General features: G+C 38.6%; 1 protein-coding gene across 3 annotated transcripts in view; it reads left to right on the forward strand.

Annotated features, from left to right (window-relative positions):
* The first annotated feature begins 461 nt into the window (after positions 1-461).
* The window catches only part of LOC126252082 (uncharacterized), a 48,679-nt gene continuing 25,062 nt past the window's right edge, over positions 462-24,078 (forward strand). For 2 of the 3 annotated variants that reach the window (XM_049952936.1, XM_049952937.1), the window contains exons 1-2: positions 462-582; positions 5,442-5,569. In XM_049952936.1, the coding sequence (XP_049808893.1) occupies positions 474-582; positions 5,442-5,569 (237 nt within the window). In that variant the 5' untranslated portion in view covers positions 462-473. Of the gene's footprint in view, positions 583-618; positions 817-5,441; positions 5,570-24,078 lie in introns of those variants that run through there. The other variant, XR_007545827.1, reaches the window with a different exon arrangement.

A 24,078-nucleotide genomic window follows, 5' to 3' on the forward strand; every position in this document is an offset into this window, starting at 1 on the left:
ACGACCGTTGGCTTTAGAATGGAAGGGAGTTGTACGCCATTTTTTGATTCTTAGCAATTTACAAACTTGTACAAATAGAGCAGACATGAAATTGGTTCCTTGATCTGTTAAAATGGCATTGGGACTTCCAAAAGGTAGTATCACCTGATTTACAAACTCTCTCGCCACAGTTTCAGCTGTCATGTTGGCGAGGGGATCCAAAATTAGATAACGTGAAAAGTGATCAATAACAGACAAAATGTATTTTTTACCTTTTTGCGACTGTGGAAAAGTACCTAGGATATCTAAATCAAGAATTTTGAAGGGTGAAGATGCCCGAGGAAGTGTTTGCAGTGGCACTCACGGATGCCTATTTTGTGCTCGTTGTGCACATGGCAGGCAAGATCTTACATACCTGTCTACGTCACGTTGTCGGTACTGCTACCAATAATGTGTCTCAATTCGAGCATTCGTAGCGCGTTTTCCACTGTCACATGCTTGTATTGTATCATACGCTGCTGCAAGCATTCCAGTATTACCAAACGATTTCCATGGGGAGTTTTTCGATACAAAAGGTCGTCTATTACTTCAAATTCTGGCAAGGTGGCGTATCTTTGACATTGAACGTCCACCTGCTGGGCTTCTTTTAACTCTTCAATTGATACCTCATCCGATTGAATGACACGCACTTTTCTACGTAACGCATCAGCATTTTGATGCAACCGACGAGGCTTGTGCCAAACTTCAAAATCATATTCTGACAATTTCATGGCCCAGCACCTAAGTTTGCTGCTAGGGTCCTTAAGATTCAATAACCACTGCAGAGCAGAGTGATCGGTAAGAACTGTAAACTTGCGACCATAAAGGTGACATCTAAAATAATTAATTCCAAAAAGAAGGGCAAGCAATTCCTTTTCTGTAGTACTGTAATTAGTGTCTGCTTTCTTCAGTTGACAAGAGGCATACCCAACGGGTTTTTCCTCACCATCTTGCACTTGGCTTAGGACACATCCTACAGCAAAATCAGATACGTCACAAGATAAAATAAAAGGTTCAGTGAAGTCTGGGTAAATAAGTACAGGTGAAGGTTAGGTTAGGTTATGTTAGGTTAGGTTAGGTAGGTTAAAAGGCGGATGAACATTCATCCGGCCACACAAAAGGAGTATCCTTTTTCAACAATTTAGTAAGAGGTTTGGTAATAGTAGCATAATCTTTAACAAAATGGCGGTAATAATTTGCAAGACCAAGGAAGGATTGTAATTCCTTTAAATTTGTTGGAAGAGGAAAAGTGTCTACTGCTTCAGTTAGTCGTGGATCTGGCTTGACTCCGCTGGAACTGATGACATGACCTAAATACTGCACTTGTGATTGAACAAAAGAAAATTTTTCTAATTTTAAGCTTAAATTAGCATTTTGAAATTGCAACAGTACACTGCGTAGATGTGGCTTTTGAAAATATAATTATATCATCAAGATATACAAGGCACATAGTAGGTTTCAACCCACATAATAGCAGATCTGCAAATCGCTGAAAGGTTTCTGGCGTGTTGCGAAGCCCGAAAGGCATCCTTAAGAATTCATATAAGCCACCAGGAACTACAAAAGCTGTCTTAGCTCGATCTTGAGGAGCAATTGGAATTTGATGATACCCACTGCGCATGTCTAATGTTGTAAAGTACTGGCAATTGCCCAGACGATCGAGTGTGTCTTGGATACGGGGTAATGGATAATGGTCTGGGGTAGTAACCTTGTTTATTGCTCACATGTCTCCACAGAGGCAATAGGATTTTTCTCCATCTATAGATTTCTTTGGAACGACTACAATTGAGCTAAACCACGCACTAGAAGAGGGTTGTATTATTCCTGCTTCTAGTTGCTGTTGTATAGTTTCCTCTACCACTGACTGGAGATGGTAGGGAATTTGGTACCCTTTCTGAGCTATTGGCCTAGCATTTCCAGTTGGAATCTCATGTTGGATTAGATCTGTTGCTGGTAAATATTTCCTGTTCTCGAACAACCATGAATACTCATTCAGTATTTCATTTATTAGCTTTTGTTCATGCAGTGATAGGTGACTAAGCTTAGCTTTAAACTTATCTGTCAGATGTTACATGATTGTCAAAAGGTGTTGAAAGGTGGCAGCAGTCTTTTTCTTTTTCTTTTTCTTTTTCAGAGAAGGGGCTTTCATTGGCAACTCATCTTCTGTGATAACTTGTAAGCTGTCTAATACTGTACCATGTGGTATTAAAGCTTGCTTGTGTCTAAACACACGGGTACGCAGTTTTCTTTCTGTACTTGCTGCGCTTTGCACAGGCTACGTTTTACATGGACCTGAATCTGGTCAAGAGTTTCATTCTGGCAGAGTGGATGTACCAAGAAATGAACCTCTTCAGATTCACATATCCCAACAGGCACCCAAAGGATCTTTCCTGTGCCTTCTGGTATCTCCACGGGATTATCGGCTTTTAGCATCGTTATGGGAGACTCCGAAACTTGGGAAACGGATCCTTTTTTCCCAGCTTTGCTCACCCGCAACGTGCAGTCACGTCCAAAACAGTGCACGTTGTCGCCGAGTTGGATGGTATTTAACCTATAGTCAATAACTCCTTGGAAATGACGCAGAAAGTCACTTCCCAGGATGATGTCGTAATACATGCATCTGTTCCGTACAACCTCCATCGTAAAAGCATATTCTGTGGAGTCCAACATGAACTCAACGCAACAGCTGCCATCAGGTTTCACTATGCCGGGACCAATACCACTGATATGGTACCACGGCAGTTGCAATGTTCTTTTATCTCTCTTCAATAAAAATGACTAGCTGATCTGTGCACCTGTGTCATTTAGCATGCGTATTGGTTTGTGGCCTCTAACACCATCGACAACCACCCTTCCCACCTGCGTGATTCCCTTATAAGTTAGTGGGGTCATTATTTTTAGCGGGGGCTGGGAGGGGTGGCACTTCCTGCCCTGCGGCTGTTTCCTGAATTCTGTGGGTGGTTTGCATTTCACCTGGAATTTGCAGGCGGTTGTGGCCTACTATTAGGACAATGCACACTTTGGTGACCCATGTTCCTGCACCGATGACAATATGGCACGTGACATTGCTCTGCCACATGTCCTTGTCTATTACAGCACCCACACTTAGTGTCATTCGAAATGACACGTTGGGGCTCGCTTTGCCACGCAGAGACGGCCACAAATCGGCTCGCCTCCTCTGTCAAGAGCACTAATTGCATGGCTTCGTGTAAGATGCAGGGGGAAGCTACCTTGATTCGCCCCCTATTTGAGGGTTTATGCCACGAATAAATACGTCTATCACACAACATTCTGCTTCTTCCAACAGAACCTCATTACAAGCAGAATTGGCACTTAGTGTGTATGTGTGGCATGCGACGCTTCTAATCTTGTCCACGAATGCTTCTAAATCCTCACCCGTTTTTTGCTTAAGGGTGTAAAGCAAGTCGCAATAGTAACTAGTACCACGTTTGTCTGTATACATTTCAATCAACCCTGTTGAAAGGAACTGGAAGGTAGGGGCATTTTTCAAGCTCTCAACCAACTGCAGATAATTCCGTGCTTCACCGGTGAGTTTCATTTTCATCATGCTTAAGAGAAATTCATTTGGCCAACCGCAAAGCTTTCTAATGTCCTGGATATTCTGGACAAGCGTTTGAATATTCTCGTGCGGCTTTCCAGCGAACGCCAGAATAAATGCTACTGCTGGAAAGCTCTGCACCAAAGTAGAAGTGGCTACTGCCACAGGTGATTCTGCACTAGTGAGTGGTGGAGTCACCTGCTTCGGCTATTCCTCCACTAGCACTTGGGTAGCAACATTAGATTGTGGAGACACCATTTGAAGATCATCTATCTGTTGCTTAAGCTCTGCATTAGTTAAAATTAATTGATTTATCTGGGTCTGCAGTGCCGAGAGGGGATCTTTATCCTCTCTGGCTGCTCCTACCTCCAATTGCTGCCTGGTGGTCTGCATGTTAAAATAGTGTGGGCATCGCGACCACCGTAGTGTCGCTAGCGACTTACATTATTTGGTGGCGTGCAGACGACAGATGGTAGCGGTGTCGACGAGCGTTGGCAGGTGCATTGATCACGTGCGGGGGCAGCAGGCGGCAGGTGATGGCACGGACAGCGGCGGTGGCGGTGTCAGCGAGTGTGACTGTATCGCAGACCCTCCTTGGCTCATGTCCGACGGCGAACTGCGTCGTGCTTGTGGTGCACTAGTGCGCAGCCACGCACATTCGGCAACACAGGCAACCGGCTAGCTAGTACGCACATGGCACGCTGCAGCCTTGCCACATTTGGTCTAGTTTCCTTTACTTGCTCAGCCTCGGCCCCTTTGTCGTACTCATACTCAACTGATGAGGTTATTTTACAACCGTAAGGTGGGTCGCATCCCACTTCTGATGCCACTCGTTCATCAGGATAGAGGTCAGGAGCGGTGGGCGTTGTGATAATTAAAAGTAATCAAGCTGGAATGGACCCTGTTTATTCATGTAATGATGGTACATGAGTGCCTACGAAGGGCTGAGCTGCCCCAAGAGGGGTTGCTGTCTGTTTATCAGGAGGTTTGAGGAGAGAGGCAGAGGCTAGAGGAGCGACTACTCGGGGCCGAGGTCTGAAGCTAAGAGAGCACGGAGCTGTTTCCAAGCCACCCTCATCGCTCCCGGCCGCGTCCCCACATGATCACACGACTAGTCTTTGATTGGAGGGTTGATTCCACCAACGGGCCTTGCTAGTGGCGTACCCTCGTCAGCGCAACCAACCCGTGGGACTAGCGTCTGACCGAGGAGCACGTGGCAGGAATGTGCCGAAAATGGTCTTCCGGCCAGCATCTTTCACCACAGTATGCCCAAGCCAGCTACAGCTGTACATTATGAATGGAAAAATTATTTAATAAAATTTTATTGGCTATTATCCCTCTTGGGGGGGGATCTCCTCCCTCCGCAGTGACATCACTGGTGGGCCTCCATTTGGGTGGCTGATTGAATCATGCAATACACAGATATGTGGGGCATTTAGAAATGAAAGTGCTCTGATACTGAAATGCATGGGAATGTGAGGGCACACAAACATACTTAAACTTACATTTATTTCTGAATAATTGTAGATTCACAAATCAGGATGCATAAGAATGTGTTTTTGTTTTCCTCCTTTCTTCATATGTAATGAAATTTCATTAGCAATATGTTTTTTCAACTTGTATGACTTTTACTATTGAATGACACATGCTCACTGTAATCAAGACTATGCTGTTGCAGGTTATTAAGAAATGTTACAACTGTGAATCTCCTCCCGTATATTCACAATGGGGAACAACTTTGCCACACTCCCATCTTGCAGGGGTTCCACAACAGCTGATAATTTGTGTGAACTGAATTCAAACTACTTGTCATTAAGACAATGAACAATGTTCTGAAAGCTCATAGTACTTTTATACATTTTAGGTGAGATAGTAAGAGTTCCTGCAAGTGGAAGTGACAAAGAGCAAATACTTATACCACTGAAAGAATTCATGAAAAAACAAGATGAGTTAACCAAAAAAGATGAGATGATTGATGCATTACAGAAAAAGGTAAGATATAAAACATTATCATGTGTGGTAATTTGTAAGCCAACAATATGAAAAGGTAGAGAGCCACATAGAGGAGGCACTGAGTGGTAGACGGGCATAATGAAAAAGACGGCTACGTATAATTCAGGTACTGGATTAAGTCCTTTGGACCAAATCAAACAATGGAAAGTCCAAGATGAAGTAAGAACAATATGGAAGGGATTGATGGCTACTCACCAGATAGTGGAAGTGTTGAATAGAAGACAGGCACAATGAAAAATAAGGCTAGAAATATTTTGTGTGTGAGTTTTGTTGTGTTCATCTGATGAAAGTCTTAGTCCAGTAGCTGAATGACATCTTAGCACTCTTTTTCCTTGTGCCTGTCTATCACTCAACACATCAACACCTCCCATATCAATCCTTTTCAAATTGTTAAACAATGAAAAATTGTAAGTAGCAACTATCCTTTTCATAATATTGTTACTTTTCAAACAGTTATTATTCCATCCCAGTTTTCCCATTGTTTTTGAAAGCTATTTACTGCTTGGATTTACATACAGTGTTACTTAAAACTCATTCATTTTACTGTTACCAACAAGATCATGAAACATTCTTTATGGATAATGGATACTTTTGGATTACTAACATGGAAGGCCACAGAGCATATCCTTGATATTTGTTTTTTATCACACTGCTTTATATATTGTTCTTTGGTTCAATAAAGTGATCTTGAATTTGAAATTGCTAAAATTACATTCAATGTGTGTGTGTGTGTGGGGGGGGGGGGGGGGGGGGGGGAGAGATAAACAGCTGCACATGCATACATCTACATGTACACGCGCAGTCATACCCTGCTGCCATGTCTTTAGGTAGGATACTGAAGTGGGACACCAATCTGCACAAGTTTTTGCTTGTATTTCTCAATGTGGAATGAGTCAATTCACTTGTAAATATGGTTACAAGCCAAATATTTATAAGTTTATTATTATTATTAATATACAGATGTGAGTTAGTAATTCCTACCCAACACCTTTTACACATTACAATAATAGAAATTCTTCTACAGAACAGGAGAAACTATTAAGGACAAACTTCATCTGTTTATTTGCAAATTTTACTTTGGTGTCTGTAAGACATTTTATATCAGTGGGTAAGTGATCAAAACTTTTAGCTGGAATGTTGTGCACCCATTTTTGTGCTAAAGGCAACCTTATTATGGAGTAATTAATGACTTTTTTGCTTCTAGTATTGTGATTATGTACATCAGTGTTCCTTTTGAACTGTAGTGGATTATTTGCAACACACATCATCAGTTAACAAATATTCTGTGAAGCATTAGTCAGAATGCCAAACTCCTTAAACAGATCTCTACAAGATGATCATAGGTGGTCACCACACATTATTGTTATTGCACATTTTTGAGCTATGAAGACCCTCTTTTAAAGATGAGTTACTGCAGGACATAAAGATGAGTTACCCCAGGACATTAGTCCATACGACATCATTAAATGAAAATATGCAAAATATATATTCTGCATGGTCCCATTAAACTATTTTTGAAATCCTTACATTCTTAAGTCATTAAAAATATGTTTGTGCAGTGATTTGCTCACCCTGATGCAAAGACAACATAATGAAAAAAGAATATGATTTACAGAAACATACATTTGGCCTATGTGGGTTTGCAATTTACATATAGTTGCTTCACATTTAAATTCTGAGAACTGGATAGATGAATAAAAGGTAATTTTTGTTCACACCATGTAGCAATGTCTTTGAGTAATTTCATGATGTGCCCTCAGTGCTGAGACCGTAAGAAAAAGCTTGCAATACCATTATTGGATGTCTATTTTAAGTTTATGAGTCCTAGACATGATTTCAAGAGTAACACATGGTTCAAAATGAGAGTGTGGCAAACATTCACCTGAGGTAAAGATAGGGGTTGTATAGCATTAGCACACTCGTTCACTCATGAGATTAATGCAGCTCTGTCTTCCTTCTGTAATATCTCAAGGGTGAATTTGAAATATTTGGCTGAACAGGGCCACATAAAGAAACTGAGACTCAAGTTTAGAAGAATAGTTGACCAAACACTGGACAGATATGTACTTAGTAGAATGATTCAGGTTGGGAGGGAAACTTCTTGGTATACAGGCACCGTAAAGACATTTATGTTGAAACAGCGACTACCGCACAATAAGTGTGGAACAAATCATAATGCTCTAGATGGAGAGATGTTAACTCAAACACATTTGCTGTGAAAAGGCAATATGTGATGCCTTAACAACTATTGTAGATCTCTCATAAAATCTGAATAAATTGTGATCATATGGTAAAGGCTGCCAGTGGCACCAAAGTTAGTGTCCAGACAGCTAATGGATGGCAGTTAACAACAAAACAACATCAATAATGCTGAACTCAATTTTCAAATGTTCCTTTACCAAGGAAGATCCAGGGGTACAATTGCAGTTTAACTCTCGCATCAGTGCAAAGTCAGGTGATAGTAGTGTCAACAGTGTTGAGAAACAGCTGAAACTGCTAAGATTAAAGAAGGCTTCAGAACCTGATGGAATCCCTGTGAGATTTTACACAGAATTTGCAGATGAGTTAGTTCCTCTCTTAACCGTAATATATACTGAGGCAATGAAAGTTATGGGATACCTCCTATTGTCATGTTGTACCTCCTTTTGCATGATGTAGTGTAGCAACTTGATGTAGCATGGACACAAGTTGTTAGAAGTCCCCTGCAGAAATACTGCACATGAAATTATTATTAACAAAGCATATAATTTTGTAGGGTGTACTCATCCATTTGCTTTATATCTGCTGCTGCCACAAACTCATGATGTCAACTGCAACATGGTTTTTACACCATGTATGATCAAGGCAAACATTATGTTTCAGAACCTTTATTCTAAATCACGTCATAATTATACTAACATGCTTACAACACTGATGTACATCTTACTTAAGCAATTATGTGCTTCTCGCAAAATATCTTCTAAGACACTGCTCTCCCATGCCAACATGGCTGGCCCTTTATATATAAACCCGAACAATCCTCAGTATTGCTATAAAGGTTTTTTTAATAAAATTGCAATTAAAACTGTTGCCTTAAAACTAATGACATATTTCAGCAGTTTCACTGGCTCTAACAGAGCAAATACATTTATCGATTTTTAAGTATTTAACATTTTAGGAGTGTGTGAATACACAAATATGAAATATTAACAATACTTTTACCATTTTTATGAACTGCAAAAGACACATGGTTCAGAAAATGTTCCCATCAGTGTATATATTTCCAAGTCTCCCACTGTTTACACGCCACTTATAACATTTTCGCTAATTACATTTTAATTTTCTAATCAATTTTGATTCTCACAGCTGGTTTTTTGTTTAAATATCACAGTCTTGATTTAGATACTGTTTTAACACAAATCCATCTCAGTTTAAAAAAAAAAATGACTTTGACTAATGCACTCGATCATCTGTTCCAGATTTCACCAAATTACATTAATTCTAAATATTCCTACCAATTACAGGACCTATACACATCAACACAACAAAAATTCAGTAAACAGTTTTATGGTATCAATTTTGTAAGTATAGGTTTATCTATACCACTGCCCCTTGTTTACATCAGTGATTCCTGTTTATTTCAAACTGGATCGAAAAATACTTGTTTTAAATGGGTTTCAATGGACTGTTACGTTTCATGCACCTAGCTGTTTATGTAGACATCCATAATTGTGAAAGTGTTGATGGTACAGGATGTTGTGCATGAACTGACCTCTTTATTATGTCACAAAAAATTTAATGGGATTCATGTCAGGCAATATGGGTGGCCAAATCATTTTCTTGACCTGTCCAGAATGTTTTTCAAACTAATCACAAACAATTATGGCCCAGTGACATGATGTCATTGTTTGGGAACATTAAGTCCATAAATGGCTGTAAGTGGTCTCCAGGTAGTCAAACATAACCATTTCCAGTCATTGTTCAGTTCAGTTGCAGGATCCAGTCCATGCCAGTAAACACAGCCCACACCAGTATGAAGCCATCACCAGCTTGAGCAGTGCCTTGTTGCCAACTTGAACCCTATCATCAGCTCTTCCCATCTGAAATCAGGACTCATCTGACCAGGTCACAGTTTCCAGTCATCTAGGGTTCAACCAATGTGGTCATGAGCCCAGGAGAGGCGCTGCAGATGATGTCGTGCTGTTAGCAAAGACACTCGCGTTGGTCGTCTGCTGTGATAGTCCATTAATGCCAAATTTCATGGCACTGTCACATTTGTCATATGTCTCATATTGATTTCTGCAGTTATTTCATGTACCATTGCCCATTTGTAAGCTCTGACACTCTATGCAAATGCTGCTACACTCATTCGTTAAGTAAAGGTTGTAGATTACTGAGTTACCCTTTGTGAGAGCTAATGCCTGAACTTAGGTATTCTCAGCACACTACTGACATTGTGGATCTTGGAATAATACTTTCTGAAGTGAAATGTCCCATGCATCTAGCTCCAACTACCATTCTGTGTTCCCAACGTGCAGCCATAATCACATCAAGAACCTTCCATTGTGAATCATCTAAGTACAAACAACAGCTCCACCAATGCACTGTCCTCTTATACCTTGTGCACATAGAAGAGAGCACAGTTTCACCCTCCCAGAAAATCATAGCAGAAATCGGTCAACAAAAGTCCAGCATCATGAACATCAGATTTTTGTGGAATCTGATAACATATTGTAAGCTCAAACCTAATGTGATATCTCAGACAGAATGATCTCCATCGTGAATTCCAAAACTGAAATCTGTGATAGGATTGAGCATTTCTTGGTTGGAAAGATTCAATATGTTACCTTTGGTGGAACTTTATTGACAGTTGTAGAAGTACTTCAGATATGCCCCAGGTAAGAGGCAGGACTCGTACTGTTCATGTTTTATATTAATGGCATGGCATAAAATATTCAATGCAACTTCAGGCTTTTTGCAGATGATACAGTTGCCTATAATGAGGTTGTGTCTGAAAAAAAATCTGCACAAATATTTAGTGACTATTTTTTGAAAGCCTACGTGCAGAATTTGAAGAATGATTACTAATTACGGAATCTACAAATACACTACAGCTGGCTACTTATCACTCCCATAAGGAGTGAAGAGAGACAAGATTAGACTAATTACAAAGTGCACAGTGGCATTTAATATAATTAACCTATTTTTTAGCACTAGAGACCTGATAATAAATTAATAATAAAGCTGGACAACTCACAAAAAATCTTTGATGGCTCAGTTTGCAAATTATTCCATCAGGGTTGTGTACAGCATTCAGAGATGATTTTGAAGTCATCTGAAAGGAATGAAAACCCACAGTTGACTTTAAAAACATTCAAATTCCTGCTACGCAATAATATGTTTAATTTAAATATTTTGCAGTCTTTGAGTTTGATCAGTTTGGTCTGCCTGTAGTAGTTTTCAGCTTATCAGAATACATTATGTGTGAATAAAAACATTATAGTGACCACAGGAACTATTCCTTCTCTCAAATTGAAACAGTCTCTGTGCTGTGGCATTGCTACAGTTCACAACCAACATCTGTAGTTTGATGAAAACTTTGTAGAACTATTCAAGCTAGACAACAACAGCAGTTGAACTGTAGGTACTGCCTGATAAGTCTACATATTCTCCCAGCATGTCTTACAGGTACTATCTACAAGGACTCCACTGAGAACACTTTTCCAGACTTGTTAAAGCATGTGGGCCTGCAGATAATATAAAGCTTGTGGTTTGTACACGTTGAAGCAATTTTTAGTCACATCATTCAAGATGAAGTGCTTAATATCTACCATGCAGACAAATGGATAGGAAAGAAACAATTCCATGACCTGCATTTTTCCACAGTCTCAATTCCTTAGGTTTAGATCTCTGTGGCCCCTTAAGGCAAGTGGTCTATGCAGTACAAATTTTTAATGCAGTGATGCTTTGTCAGTGTGTAATTGAAGTCTGCAAAATTATTTTACATCATTCAGAAGTATTTGAAATGGTGTGGCATCTATGCTCCAGTGATCTCTTGCACGTATATAATCAGGCAAAGATCATTTTAATCACTTGTTATGATTTTCTCAGATGTTCAGTGTATGAAAAGGAAAATTCCTTTGAGAAAACTATAAGTCTATGAGAGATAATTGCTGGCCACAACTTACGTTCACAAGGAAAAATTTTTAGCACTGCCAGCACATGCACGTAAAAGTACACAAAACTAAACTAACTTTTAAAACTATTAATTGCTTCATCAGGGAGGAAAGCGGGATCAGTAAGGGGAGGTAAAATACAGGGCAGGCTGCCGTAGCGCACACAGCCACACAAACGCAACGGTCGGCTACTGCAGCAGAGTTAAGCGGTGCCAGCAACTTAGTGCCGGCGTGTTCTGCCAGCCAGCGCTAGATGTGTTCCCGCCAAACATTCAATCAGCCACGAACTACACACACCCAAGAGCCTTTTTCCGGTGTGGATGGTCACACTATGATATCACCATCCACCAGTCAGGGATCGCCAACGGCTGCCAATCATCACTCCAGAATCAGTGGAGGAAGACTGGAGCCACTGTTTAAATAGCTGGAAGAAAGGGAATCGGGCATCTTTCGACCTGCCGTGGACTGCCGCCTGGCAGATACTTCGATGCAGCTGGAATGTCCAGGTGCCATGTCTTCACGGGCAAGTGCTCTACCAACTAAGGATAGCTTCTGTAAAGTGTGGAAGGTAGGAGGCAAGGTACTGGCAGAAGTAAAGCTGTGAGGATGGGGCATGAGTCATGCCTGGGTAGCTCAGTTGGTAGAGCACTTGCCCACGAAAGGCAAAGGTCCCGAGTTTGAGTCTCGGTCCGGCACATAGTTTTAATCTGCCAGGAAGTTTCAAAAACTTTTTTGTTCACACGTGTGTGTTAATTGGTGGATATAACACAGGCTTCTCAGAGCCCAAGGTGACAGGGACCCATCTGTTGTGAGGATAGGGGCAGGGCCAATCCAAGAACATTTTTTTCACACAAGTAGCATATCAATCGATGCCCCTCCCATTTTCCCACATGAATTACATATCATTTTATGACACTGCCTCTCTTTCCTTCACTTCCCTCCCTCACTCCCTCATATATTAGTTGCCATTTCTTGGTCTCTTGCCAAGGCCTTTAAGAATAAACCTAAATTTAGTGAGTGTGGAAATGGGTTACTTTTGCTACTAATTCGATACACCCTGTGTACAAATTCTGCATTAGGAACCCCTCTAGTACCCCTCTCAGCCTGGCACCCTCTCAGCTTGGCATCCCAATTAGTCTTCAACCAGCTGTGGGTGGGGGGAAATGAAGATGAAAGGGCAAGGCCTCAGAGAGACCTGGAGGTCAAATGTAGTACGTTGGTAAGATGGTTGAAAGACATGGAGGAGTGTATTGAAAAAAGAGGTGAGTACCCAGTCTGGAGCTGGAAACTGTTCAAGATGATGATCACGATGATGATAGTGGTGGTGGTGGTAAGCATTGTGCCAGTTTCTATCCTGAGCTGATTGGAGAAAGGGGGGGGGGCAATGTGAGAAGTAAAGATAGAGTAAGAAGAAGAGTAATGGAATGACCAGTGCAATTAAAAATAGGAGGAAAAAGAGACTGTAGAAAAAAGTGATGATAAGTGATGGGAATGAGGGTAATCAAGATGAAAAAGTAAAGATTCACAAATAAAATATTATATATGACATAATACATAAAACTGTGTAATGAAGATGAAAAAAGGTTGTAGTGATGCAAAAAGGAAAAAGAGGGATGGGCAAGATTCTAATGGTAGTTAAGTCCAGATTTATGTCAGAATGTGAGGATATGTTGGAGGGTAAGTCACTGTCTCTGGATTTCAAAGAAACTACTATCAGGATCCAAACAACCTTTGTGGTGTAGCAGGCACTCAGCTCCTTTGAGTCATACTGTAGAGCATGTTCAGCAACTGGACAAAATATGACCCCAAGGCAGACAGTTCTACGCCCATTCATGCACTTAGCCAGATTGGGGTGGCCATTCCTACATAAAATGTTGTGCATTGGACATATATTGGTTGGTAAACAACAAGTGTGATTTTACAAATTGTTCTGTCTTTGATGTTGTAGAATTTACCGGTTGCAAGGCTGCAGTGTGCAGTAGTGTGTGGGTATATGGGATAGGTTTTACAGTGGCAATGATTGCAGGTGTAGAAACCTTCAGCAAGGAAATTGTTCTGCCATTAATAATCAGCTTATATTTGAGGAAACCACATACATAGTTCCTAAAAGTGTATTTGACATACCCTGTACAATTTTGTAGGAGTGGTTAATACAGTTTAAATTCATTGGAAAGTTAGAGTAAGTGCAAAGATCTTTGCAGTTGTCTCTGTAAGATACATGGGTACCTGTTTCCCACAATATTCTTATTGCTTGTACTTCTTCAAAACAGAAAAAAATCATTTTCTGCATTCCCCTAAAAGATTATTTCACAGGACAACAGCATGAGCAAGCATGCAAAAGAAATTCATCTGTGACTGTATGTTAATAATGATAATAATAATAATAATAATAATAATAATAATAATAATAAAAGGCGACGAAAAGAACAAACCACTAATAGGGCTAACCCCCCTTTTAGTGTGATTACTTGGTTCAGGACAGAACTAAAGAAGCCTCGGACAAGCGCCGTCATGGTCGGGGACGACGCTTGAACCCTATGCCCGCCCACAATGGTAACGACACCGCTAGCCAACTGGATAATGATTTAAATCCAAATAGAGGTGTTTTGCAGGATATGCTTCCTGCAACCACCCTAGAAGGAAAACGAAGACAGAGGATGAGATGGTCAGATGAAGTTAATCGACACCTCATGTTCTGTTATTACCAAGCAACAAACCTAGGAACCAACACAACTGGATACAGATCACAAGTATACACAACATTTATTACCAGATACCCAGAATTAAAATTTTTAACAGAACAACGACTAGCTGATCAGATCCGTGTAATAATCAAAAATAACAGGATACCCCAGTCAGAATTAGAAAACATCAAACAACAAGTACAACAAATACTAGAACAAAATAATGTGCAATCAGAAGAAGAAGAAGAAGAAAATACAGTAATGGACTCAAACATCCCAGAGCAAACAAACAAAGAACAACACACATCAATTAAACAATCAGAGGAAAACGACATCTTAAGACAGCCACCAGAACAAGCACAAATAGAACACGAAGTGACACACATGTTAGATATAGAAGAGAAATTTCAGCTGACATATATAGAATACAAAGACACAAATACAGACATTAGACCATTCTTGCATACACCACCAAATAACCCACAAGTCGAAACAACAATAACAACTATCAACACAATCATACACAACAAAATAAATGAAAATACAACAATGGAAGAGTTACAACTACTGGTTTATGTAGGAGCACTCACTACACTAAATATACACACTAGGCAGAGATCAGAACCAACCAACACACAGAAGAAACCCACAAAACCAGCATGGCAACACAGGCTACAGATCAGAATAGAAAAACTGAGAAAAGACATCGGACAGCTAACACAATTTATAAGAAATGAAATATCAGACAAAAAACGAAAAAGGTTAGGTAAAATCTCACAACAAGAAGCAATAGAGCAATTAGATGAAAAGAAGCAGAAATTACAAGCATTGGCCAAACGACTTAGAAGATACAAAAAAAGTGAAAATAGAAGGAAACAAAACCAAACATTCAACACAAACCAAAAGAAATTTTACCAGACAATAGATAACACACACATTAAAATAGACAATCCACCAAACATAACAGACATGGAACACTTCTGGAGCAACATATGGTCAAACCCGGTACAACATAACAGGCATGCATGGTGGATACAAGCAGAAACAGACTCATACAAGATGATACCACAAATGCCTGAAGTGATAATTTTACAACATGAAGTCACCCGAGCAATTAATTCTACGCACAATTGGAAAGCCCCTGGAAATGATAAAATAGCAAATTTCTGGCTAAAGAAGTTCACCTCAACACATTCACATCTAACTAAATTATTTAACAGTTACATTGCAGACCCATACAAATTCCCTGATACACTTACACATGGAATAACCTATCTGAAACCTAAAGATCAAGCAGACACAGCAAACCCAGCTAAATATCGCCCCATAACATGCCTACCAACAATCTACAAAATATTAACCTCAGTCATTGCACAGAAATTAAAGACACATACAACACAGAACAAAATTATAAATGAAGAACAAAAAGGCTGCTGCAAAGGAGCACGAGGATGTAAAGAGCAACTGATAATAGATGCAGAGGTGACATATCAAGCTAAAACTAAACAAAGGTCGCTACACTACGCATACATTGATTACCAAAAAGCTTTTGATAGTGTACCCCACTCATGGTTACTACAGATATTGGAAATATACAAAGTAGATCCTAAATTGATACAGTTCCTAAACATAGTTATGAAAAACTGGAAAACCACACTTAATATCCAAACTAACTCTAATAATATCACATCACAGCCAATACAGATTAAGCGTGGAATATACCAAGGAGACTCATTAAGTCCTTTCTGGTTCTGTCTTGCTCTGAACCCACTATCCAACATGCTAAATAATACAAATTATGGATATAATATTACTGGAACATACCCACACAAAATCACACATTTGCTATACATGGATGATCTAAAACTACTGGCAGCAACCAATCAACAACTCAACCAATTACTAAAGATAACAGAAGTATTCAGCAATGATATAAATATGGCTTTTGGAACAGACAAATGTAAGAAAAACAGCATAGTCAAGGGAAAACACACTAAACAAGAAGATTACATATTGAATAACCACAGTGACTCCATAGAAGCGATGGAAAAACCAGATGCCTATAAATATCTAGGATACAGACAAAAAATAGGAATAGATAATACAAATATTAAAGAAGAACTAAAAGAAAAATATAGACAAAGACTAACAAAAATACTGAAAACAGAATTGACAGCAAGAAACAAGACAAAAGCTATAAATACTTACGCTATACCAGTATTGACCTACTCATTTGGAGTAGTGAAATGGAGTAACACAGGCCTAGAAGCACTCAATACACTTACACGTTCACAATGTCACAAATATAGAATACATCACATACATTCAGCAACTGAAAGATTCACATTAAGCAGAAAGGAAGGAGGAAGGGGATTCATCGACATAAAAGACCTACATTATGGACAGGTAGACAATTTAAGAAAATTCTTTATAGAACGAGCAGAAACGAGCAAAATACACAAAGCAATCACTCATATAAATACATCGGCTACACCACTGCAATTTCATAACCACTTCTACAACCCTTTAGATCACATAACATCAACAGATACGAAGAAAGTAAATTGGAAAAAGAAAACACTACATGGCAAGCACCCGTATCATCTAACACAACCACACATCGATCATGACGCATCCAACACATGGCTAAGAAAAGGCAATATATACAGTGAGACGGCAGGATTCATGATTGCAATACAGGATCAAACAATAAACACCAGGTATTACAGCAAGCATATTATTAAAGATCCCAATACCACAACAGATAAATGCAGACTTTGTAAACAACAAATAGAAACAGTAGATCACATCACAAGCGGATGTACAATACTAGCAAATACAGAATACCCCAGAAGACATGACAATGTCGCAAAAATAATACATCAACAGCTTGCCTTACAACATAAACTTATAAAACAACACGTTCCTACATACAAGTATGCACCACAAAATGTACTGGAGAATGATGAATACAAATTATACTGGAACAGAACCATTATAACAGATAAAACAACGCCACATAACAAACCTGACATCATACTCACCAATAAAAAGAAGAAATTAACACAATTAATCGAAATATCCATACCCAATACAACAAATATACAAAAGAAAACAGGAGAAAAAATTGAAAAATACATCCAACTGGCTGAGGAAGTCAAAGACATGTGGCATCAGGATAAAGTTGACATCATACCAATTATACTATCAACTACAGGAGTCATACCACACAATATCCACCAATACATCAATGCAATACAGCTACATCCAAACATATATATACAATTACAGAAATCCGTAATTATTGATACATGTTCAATTACCCGAAAGTTCCTAAATGCAATATAACATGTACCGTACAGCAAAAAGGAAGTGGCGCTTGATAAAGGTCCGTGTCACTCCATTCTTAACCAGACCTCTAAAAAGTCTGAGAAAGTAATCAAATAATAATAATAATAATAATATTTATTCAACATCGAATAATCAAATACAATCCCTAGAAATAATGCAGTTTCAGGACATCATACAGATTATTCTTCTGAATACTTCATTTTATAAATTACACGATAAAGATTTGTTTGTATTAATAAATTTTACATTTTGATGGATTTTACATTTGTTAGTATACAACCATAATATTACAAATATTGTTTTTATCAACATAATATTAGTTGTAGGTTACTTAAAAACAATGAGCTTGACATACTTATGAAGCACTTTTCATACAGATATAATACTCATCTAGGGAATAAAAAGGGTTTTCAATTAGAATTCCTTTTAGCTGATCTTTTAATTTGTGAGTAGGAAGGGTTGTGAGACTTTTTGGTAGGGCATTGGCTAGCTTCAGCCCAGCATGAAGTGCATTTTTTTCATATAAAGCTGTTCTGTGGCTATTTACATGGTTGTTGTTGTTGTGGTCTTCAGTCCTGAGACTGGTTTGATGCAGCTCTCCATGCTACTCTATCCTGCGCAAGCTTCTTCATCTCCCAGTACCTACTGCAATCTACATCCTTCTGAATCTGCTTGGTGTATTCATCTCTTGGTCTCCCTCTACGATTTTTACCCTCCATGCTGCCCTCCAGTACTAAATTGGTGATCCCTTGATGCCTCAGAACATGTCCTACCAACCGATCCCTTCTTCTAGTCAAGTTGTGCCACAAACTTCTCTTCTCCCCAATCCTATTCAACACCTCCTCATTAGTTATGTGATCTACCCATCTAATCTTCAGCATTCTTCTGTAGCACCACATTTCAAAAGTTTCTATTCTCTTCTTCTCTAAACTATTTATCATCCATGTTTCACTTCCATACATGGCTATACTCCACACAAATACTTTCAGAAACGACTTCCTGACACTTAAATCTGTACTCGATGTTAACAAATTTCTCTTCTTCAGAAACGCTTTCCTTCCCATTGCCAGTCTACATTTTATATCCTCTCTACTTGGACCATCATCAGTTATTTTGCTCCCCAAATAGCAAAACTCCTTTACTACTTTAAGTGTCTCATTTCCTAATCTAATACCCTCAGCATCACCCGACTTAATTTGACTACATTCCATTATCCTCGTTTTGCTTTTGTTGATGTTCATCTTATATCCTCCTTTCAAGACACTGTCCATTCCATTCAACTGCTCTTCCAAGTCCTTTGCTGTCTCTGACAGAATTACAATGTCATCGGCAAACCTCAAAGTTTTTACTTCTTCTCCATGGATTTTAATACCTACTCCGAATTTTTCTTTTGTTTCCCTCACTGCTTGATCAATATACAGATTGAACAACATCGGGGAGAGGCTACAACCCTGTCTCACTCCCTTCCCAACCACTGCTTCCCTTTCATGTTCCTCGACTCTTATAACTGTCATCTGGTTTCTGTACAAATTGTAAACAGCCTTTCGCTCCCTGTATTTTACCCCTGCCACCTTCAGAATTTGAAAGAGAGTATTCCAGTCAACATTGTCAAAAGCTTTCTCTAAGTCTACAAATGCTAGAAACGTAGGTTTGCGTTTCCTTAATCTAGCTTCTAAGATAAGCCGTAGGGTCAGTATTGCCTCACGTGTTCCAATATTTCTACGGAATCGAAACTGATCTTCCCCAAGGTTGGCTTCTACTAGTTTTTCCATTCATCTGTAAAGAATTCACGTTAGTATTTTCCAGCCGTGACTTATTAAACTGATAGTTTGGTAATTTTCACATCTGTCAACACCTGTTTTCTTTGGGATTGGAATTATTATATTCTTCTTGAAGTCTGAGGGTATTCCGCCTGTCTCATACATCTTGCTCACCATCTGAACTTTTGTCTTGTATCGTACTGGTGCAGGTCACACTTGAAATTTGGATTTATTGTTTTCACAAGCACCTATAATGGTAAGCACACCTAATTTTGGAAACAGATTCTGACATGATTCTCGAGGTTTGGCACCACAAATAATTCTGATAACTTTTTTCTGTAGTATTAATAATGTACTTAGATTGGCTTGAGTTGTTGCACCCCATATTTCTACAGAATAGTTTAAGTTTGATGAGAATAGGGCATGATAAGCAGTTTTTAGTACACACATGTCCTTACAATATTTGCTAATCATATTTATAGCAAACACATTCTTCGACAGCTTACATGCTAAGGAATCAATATGCATGTCCCATTTGAGGCTGTCCTGGATTGTAATTTCCAAGAACTTTGTCCATTTTTCCTTTTTTACAATGTCATTTCCTATGGATAATTTCATGTCAAATTCTATTTGTTTACTTGTGTTAAATCCCATCATTGCAGTCTTTGAAGCACTTACATTTAGATGGCTTTCATTAAAATACTTGACTATTTCATTAGTTACACTGTTGCACAGTACCTCCAGACTCTTATAGTCTTTGTGTTTACACACTATTGATGTGTCATCTGCATACAATATTTTTGTACAGTTAGGAGAACAATACTGTATATCATTAACATAAATCAAGAAAAGAAGGGATCCCAAGACAGAGCCTCGAGGCACTCCAAATTTGAAATCAGTAATTTTAGATTTGTAAGACCCACTGTTTGTTTTAATCAAGACAAATTGTTTTCTATTGCTCATATACGATTTTATTAGCTCATAGCCAGTTCCTCTGATACCCAGGTTCCACAGCTTGTCAAGTAATATGGTGATGTTGACACAATCAAAAGCTTTTTCTAGATCAAGGAACACTCCAGTTACGTACTCCTTGTTCTCTATGGCCGTTATTATTTTGTCTATTAATTGTGCTGCTGCTACTGATGTTGACTTGTTTTTCATAAAGCCATTCTGATTTTCAAATATTAAATTGTGTTGACTCAGGAATGTCATTAGTCTAGTATAAATAACTTTCTCAACTACCTTAGAAAATGCAGGTAAGATTGAGATGGGGCAGTAGTTTTCAATTTTAGATTTATCACCTTTCTTGTAAATCAGGGTTACTTGTGCTGTCTTTAGACTATCTGGGAAACAACCTGATGCAACTACATCATTTACTGCTGTGGCCATGGCATCAGATATGTTGTCTATGCGTCTTTTCAATGTACTGATAGACAATCCATCATAGCCTGCTGATTTTGTATTTTTTAATGACATTACTATGTTTTTGACTTCCTTGTTATTGGTTGGGGCCAAGTATATGCTTTGTTTGATTGGAATGCCCCTATATCTACGCTGAAGATTCTTAAAATAGTCACTGACAGATTTTCCAACAGAAGAAAAGTACTCATTAAAAACATTTGCAATCTGACACTGACATTTCATGATATGCCCATTATGGTTTATAGTAAAATCACTCGTTGATCTGTCCTTACAATCCCTAAAGCTATTTATTACTTTCCAAACAGCTAAACCTGTGTTAGTAGAGTTTCTTAACATTGTGTCTACATATTTACTTTCTAGCAGAAGATCTTTATAGTAATCCTGATAGTTCTTAAATTCTACCTTTAGTCTATTATTATTGTTATTATTTATCATTGCATATTGGAAAAGTCTAAGTTTCTCTCTTGCTGTTTTTACTCCATGATTTATCCATTATTTTATATGTATCTTTTTGCAGTCATTTACTGTAAAGGTCATTTCTGGACATGAGACACTGAAGCAATAATAAAAATCTGATGAAAAATCACTGAAAGTAATGCTGTTTTTTCACCCATTGTAAGCTTTTCAGCAAACTGTTAAAATCTTTAACATTGTCATCATTAGCGATTCTTTTTGTCACATATTGTTTCTCTTTTCTATTGACATGAAGATTTTCAGCTTCTATCAATACCTGTACTGCATGGTGGTTAGAAACGGCAAGCTTCAGAACTGATACACTGCATGTAAAGTGGGACATGTTAGTTATAATGTTGTCAATGCATGATTTTACACTATTGACCTCTCTAGTGGGCTCATTTATCAGAAATGTTAAGTTAAATTGAGCTAGTATTAGCATTAGTTTTTTAAATACAGAGTCATTGGACAGCAAGTCAGTGTTTATATCTCCAGTTAGTATTATGTTAACCCAGCCATTTTTATTGCAGTGTTTACTGTCAATGTCAACAAGCAGGTCATTAAGAACATCAAAGAAACTATCTAGGCCACCAGATGGAGGTCTGTATAGGCCTATAATAATTAAGTTCTCTTTCCCCCACTTATAATTAATTGCTGCTAGTTCTGTTACACCCTCAATACTGAAAGCACTTACATCTATTACACTATAATTACTACCACAGGCTGCAAAGATAGCTACCCCACCACCACGTTTCTCTTTTCTACTGAAGGCAGAGCAAACGATCATGGAAAGTGGCTTACATACACTAATTAGCTCATCTGTGTACCAGTGTTCACTTATAACTAAAACATCAGGGTTATCAATTGCTGCAATGGTATCCAACTCATTGTGCTTATTGCCAAGACTTTGAAAGTTCTGCTGAATTAATTTGAAAGTGAGTTTGGTTTGTTGAACGCTTGATGGACGTCTCACCCTACCAGAACCACTTATACATTTATCCCTAAAAAAGAAATATCAGTTGACAGAGTGGGTTTGGTATTTTTCACTATCCATTTATTCAAGTTGGTCTGTTTCCATGTACTGGGAGCCTCGGAAGAATCAGCTTTACCTGGTGTTTTCAGCAGCCATTTGTCAAATGTCATCTGTTTATACCCATTCCTGCAGTCTTCTTGTGTTGTGGAGTACTCATTCTTCGAATGTGTGTGTTTTGAGTATACATTGTTGCTAGCATTTACGACGATTTCACAAATAATGGACACTAAGTGGCTTTTTCCACGCCGATTGAGGTGAAGGCCGTGAGTGGTGTAAAGATCTCTACTAAAATGTTGCACGTTAACCATTTGTACATTTGCTTAATGGTTGAAAATTTCTGCATATTGACTGTTTGTATACGCTACTGCCCTGTTTACACACGAGAATTGAGGCAAGTCATACCTGTGTGGAATATTGAGAACAATGACGTTTGAGTCATTTAGATGGTTTAGAGCAGATTTTAGGGCATTAACACCATGCAATCCATCGTTGTGTGTGACGTCATTTGCACCACCACATATGACAATGAAGTCTTCCTTCATTGTCTTTTTGAGAGATATTGTTTACAGTTGAAAGCACTTGGTCAAGACGAGCACCAGTTTTAATAAAACCTGAAGGATTTACTTCACTGTTTGTGCTTTTTATTTAATGTGCAAGGCCTCTAAGATGACTATCACCCATTAAACATACGTTTATTCTTCTTGCCGCATTTGTGGTGTTAGTTAAATTAACTGTCGTCTTGAATGTTGAATTTACCTTGCTTCTGTTTACGAGTGACGGTTTTGGCTGGCGAGGTTCCACATTTTGCTTAATAACAGGCCTTTCTTTCAGATGGTGCATGATTTGATCTTTTGTAGATAGGCCTACCATTATTTGGAGCACGGCAGGAGAGTTTATTACTAAAGACGACGAAATGATTGCGCTATGGTTAGCGTTACCGGTACACCCAGAATGTGTTGGAAAACTTGGAATGGCGACGGAATCTTTGGTCATTGGTACATTTTATTTCTGTCAAATTCACTTATGCCCAGCTTGGCTGATTTTAGTTTTCTATGATCATTTTGAAGACATTTGAGTCTATCAGCTAACACTTTGTTTTCTGCCAAGGATCTGCGCACAATTTCTTGCAACGAATTAATAGTTTCAACTAGTTTTGCTTTGTCAGGATGGACTTCACATGTTACACACTTACATTTTGATCTGGATGATTTTTCACTGCGGGTTTTTTGCGTGGCACTAGACTTGAAACTTTGCAAAGCACTTTTGTTGATCATCTTCTTGCTATTGATGCTGGATAACATTTGAAAATTCTGGAGGCACTAATTCACTAAACATGTTAACATAATGAGAGAGATTTTTATGTGCTAACATGGTAAACTGACCACTTCACTCAGCTTATTGATGTGCAAATTTCATTTAACTCATTATCTATTTGGTACCAGGGAATTTTACATGTCAGTTAACATTTAGTGTATTGTCATTAATGTTTACTTTTCATACCAGCAGGCTGAAATTTTATATTAGTTAACTGTATACTAGAGATCCCTCCATGAAAGAGAAATTTCTGGAATGTGGTATTTGTCTATAATAACAACAAATGTTACTGCGTACTGTTGCGTATACATGTGGT

This window comes from Schistocerca nitens, chromosome 4 (assembly GCF_023898315.1).
Source record: "Schistocerca nitens isolate TAMUIC-IGC-003100 chromosome 4, iqSchNite1.1, whole genome shotgun sequence".
NCBI classification, from domain to species: domain Eukaryota; kingdom Metazoa; phylum Arthropoda; class Insecta; order Orthoptera; family Acrididae; genus Schistocerca; species Schistocerca nitens.